The sequence below is a fragment of the Sinocyclocheilus anshuiensis genome, unplaced genomic scaffold (assembly GCF_001515605.1).
Source record: "Sinocyclocheilus anshuiensis isolate Anshui unplaced genomic scaffold, SAMN03320099.WGS_v1.1 scaffold1149, whole genome shotgun sequence".
Lineage (NCBI taxonomy): Eukaryota > Metazoa > Chordata > Actinopteri > Cypriniformes > Cyprinidae > Sinocyclocheilus > Sinocyclocheilus anshuiensis.
In genome coordinates, this window is record NW_015555317.1 from 603,401 (window position 1) to 607,687 (window position 4,287).

Genomic DNA, 4,287 nt, shown 5'->3' on the forward strand with positions numbered 1-4,287 from the left:
ACTTTCCTGAATGGGTTCTCTTGAAATGTTTTGTTTACGTTCTTTCATCCCGTTTCATCTCTATGGTCAGCGGCAATTTCAGTTATTTCTGTAGCCTAATGCATCCTGTCTCTCTCTGTCTAGACGACTATAAATCAGAGCTGAGGGAGCAGTTGCCGCTGATTGCGGGCTCAGCCGCGGCTGGAGTGGTCTTCATTGTGTCTCTGGTGGCCATATCTATAGTCTGTAGCAGGTGAGTTTGCTATTATGGAGCCAGACGTATGACTTGCTGCATGTGTTCGTAAGGACGAAAAGCCTCGAACTAGTTCAAACCAGCTGAACGTGTTCCTGATTCTTCCTTTTACTTAAAGTGAATGTGAAACTTAATATATAAAATCATCTGCAATGGAGCCATCTTCAAATATGTATCAATAATTTGGTCAGTGATACAATCAGATGTTTAATCATTCTAAAATGTGTAACATATTATGAATCATTTATTCAAAAGTATGAGGTCTGTAAGACAGTAGAACAGTAATATTGAGACATATTATATATTTTTTAAAATAACTGTTTTCTGGGTTTTTTTATATTTTAAAATGTAGTTTATTTTTAGGATAGTAAAGCTGAATTTTCAGCAGCCATTACTTCCGTTTTCAGTCTCGCATGATCCTTCAGAAATCATTCTGATTTGCTGCTCAAGAAACATGTTCAAAACAGTTGTGGGTGGCTTAATGTTTTTTTTTTTTTTCAAGGATTTTTTTTGAAGATAATTTATTTGAAATTGAAGTCTTTTGTACCGTTATAAATGTCTTTACTGTCACTTTTGCTTCCTGGCTGAATGAAAGCATAAAAAAACATTTTGAACAGTAGTGTTTATATATTTAATATTAAACATTTGAGTACATATAATAATATAGTAAATATGTTGTTATATATTGATTATATAATATTTTATTTAATTGTATAACATTTTATTAACATTGTAAACATTTAATATTTAATTCCATAGTACATATCAGCATGTGTGTTTTTTTTTTTTTAATTTCCAGTGATAGCCACTAGCTCTCCTCAGAGCACAAGCTCGTGCTGATAAATCGGTCTTTATCTGAGTCAGTTCTTTGCTGTAGGGTAATGTTAATGATGGGTGAGGTGATGCAACTCCTGTAAACAGCAAGCAATTCAAGCTTTTAATCCAAAAATAAAAGGAATTGGATCACAAAAAGCCCTTTACTGCCAGACACAACTATATCCAAACGAACCCGACAACAAGTTTTGTCTTCAGACTTTACTTTTGGTCAAACAGAAATTTAGATCATAAAGCCTTTGAACGTCTTTTTCTATTATTGTGGGATCAAACACCTCTCCCCCTCCCAATTACACACAAGACAAAACAAACTGTGATTGGTCACTTGACATGTCAATCATACAATCTCATTCTAAATGAGTAGCACGTTCTTGGCCAGAATAAGCTGCAATTTGGACCAGACTTTACTTCCTTGTCTGAAGCTCAAAAGGTGACACAATAATTCAGACTCTGCTCCATTAGATTTCAGCCAACCGAGCAAATCCAGATTCATGTAATAACTATATTTCTTAATTTAATTTTCTCTCCCCCTCTTTCCCTAAAGGAAACGTGCATACAATAAGGAGGCCGTATACAGTGACAAACTCCAGCACTACAGCACTGGAAGAGGTGAGCAAACCCCTTTTACCATTGGGACCGTTGACGCTGACGGGCGTCTTTGTTTTACGCTTGGCTCCACCTCTTCCTCTGGGGCAAACCCGTCCAGAAATGGGTTTTGAATATGAGAGAAAGCAAACAGATAGGAAAACAAGGCGAGAGATGTGAGGTTACAGGAAACGCCGCGGGATGCAGTGTAACGGAGGAATGGAACGAGAGATCGCTCCAGGCCTGTGCACTTTTTAGAAGCTCACACTAAAAAGCTTTTCCTACCCGTATGCATCCCATAGCCCTGTGTGAAGCTTCAGGCTCATTATGAAGTGAGAACTCTCTCTCTCTCTCTGTCTCCTTGTAAGCAACCTCTCTGAGGATTCAGTGGGTGATCTGCGAAGCTAAATTTAATTAACATAAGTGCAGACAAAAAAGTAAACAAATGATGTGACAGCCAGACTCGCACATCAGACAGACAATTTAGAAAGAAGAAAAGAGAACAGAGACTGTGAGAACATGATCTTGTTGTCAGGAGAAATATTCGGATAATTACTGTATCTGAATTTATTCAGTCTTGAATGTCAATGCATATGAGCTAAAACAAAGCGAAGGGCACTCCACTATGAATGTAATTGGTGAAAATGTCACAGACATCCTTGGGTTTCCCAATATTAGCATTATTAAAACTTTTTAAAGGAAGTGTGGAGTTGGTGTCTGCATACAGAAGTTAACTTCATCAGGACTTCCAAACTTATTCCAGCTGGACATAAAAGACTTACATCCAGCACCAAGGACAGATTGTTCTTAACAAAAAAAATGTGATCATAGCTTCTTTAAAAAAAAAAAAAGAAGAAAAACTACCGTTATTGTTAGGACTGTAAAACCATAATACATTTATATAGAAAATAGGCTACTTCAAATAGCCTAAAGTTGGGTGAAAACTATGAACCTGTCTATCCATCCATCCATCGTATCATTTTATCTATTACTTGTTCTATCATTCTGTCTATTGTCCCATTAGTACATTCATCCATTTTTACCCATCATTCTATTTTATCATCCTATCATTCGATCCATGATTCAAACATTCTAACATTCTATCTACAATTCTGTCGTCTCCTGTCAATCAATTCTGTCGTTCCATCTTTCTGTCGTTCTTTCAGTCTGTTCATCATTCCATCCACCCATGCATTTAACTGATATTATATTTAGTTCATAAACAGCTCAAATAACAATACAAAAGTGTAACGGTAGCACAATTTTTTTTGTTATAATCCTTTCTCACATGAAATGGCAGCATTACTGTACATGCAAAGGCAAATCTAGGAATCTTTGTGAAACTGTAAGCTCCATGTTGTCTTAAATTTCCCTTTTTGTCCGTTGTGTAAGCTATTTCTGTACCCTTATTTTGCTGAGTCACAACCAGTGCTGTTGTGCTAGTCACTAAGCTGGAACCTGGTTAGAAATGAAACTCCCACCTCTCTCTCTCTCTCTAATGAACACCCCAAGGAGCTGAAAGACTTAAATTGCTGTGAATTGAGAAAAATGAATGCTGGACATAAAATGGAAATATGGTTTTGTGTAAAATATTGATTTAAAGCGTAATAGAACCTTGCAATAGTGAGGCAGCCGTAATGTGGCAGGTCATAATGGAGTACGCTTCATAACGCATGGCTTTTTAATGCCAGAGAGAGAGAGAGAGAGAGAGAGAGGAAAAAAAGCATCTCTCACCTAAGAGATCAGTGAGATGCAACTAATCTGATGTAAATATGCTTACACAGTGTCAGACACTGCACATAAGAGCACAAATGGGCTGATATTCTCAAAGCTTCTTAACCTGAGACAGATCCTTTTATGTATCAGGACGCATCAGAGACGGCTGTTCTTTGAAGCTCAGAAACAATGCAATTACACGGGCCAGGGGTCGGACGTTTGTCATGTGCAAGCGGTGTATTAAGATGCTCCTATTCACAAAGAAAGATTAACGACATTCAAAATAAGAGGAGATAGTGGATGGGAAAGACTACAGGAGACTAATGGCCTGGAGTTTATGTAGCATATGAATTCAGTTCTGATTCTATTTAAACTTTATTTATATAGCTGCTCAGTATAATATAAAGTGCTTAATGCATCATCAAAAAAAAAATGAATAACTATATAAATATTAAATGTTTGTAATATATAGATGCAGTAGATAGAAATATAGGCTGTACATATTCTAAATTATTAAATAAATATGAATAATTGAAATGATAATTAAATTTTAATAATAATTTAAAATAAATAATTTGATTGGATGGATGGATGGAATAATAGTTAGATAGATAGATAGATAGATAGATAGATAGATAGATAGATTTAAAATTATTTTAAAAAAGTTATTTTGTCGGATGGATGGATATATTCAAAATTAATAAATATAAAAAAATAAAGATAATTTAATATTAATAATTTATTTAAAAAAATAAAATCAGATATTTTGTCAGGTGGATGGATGGAAGGATGGAAAAGGAATTTTTTATTTTAAAGGGTTAGTTCACCCAAAAATGAATATTAGCGTGTGTTTTACTCACCCTCGAGGCATCCTAGGTGTATATGACTTTCTTCTTTCAGACGAATCCAGTCAGAGTTAT

At 35.3% G+C, this 4,287-nt stretch overlaps 1 protein-coding gene across 1 annotated transcript in view; it reads left to right on the plus strand.

The window, feature by feature from the left end:
- Nucleotides 1–4,287, plus strand: part of LOC107671589 (ephrin type-B receptor 1) — a 248,840-nt gene that overhangs the window by 221,666 nt on the left and 22,887 nt on the right. The window contains exons 8-9 of the mRNA XM_016464503.1: nucleotides 124–232; nucleotides 1,611–1,675. Of these exons, the coding sequence (XP_016319989.1) occupies nucleotides 124–232; nucleotides 1,611–1,675 (174 nt within the window). The remainder of the gene's footprint in view (nucleotides 1–123; nucleotides 233–1,610; nucleotides 1,676–4,287) is intronic.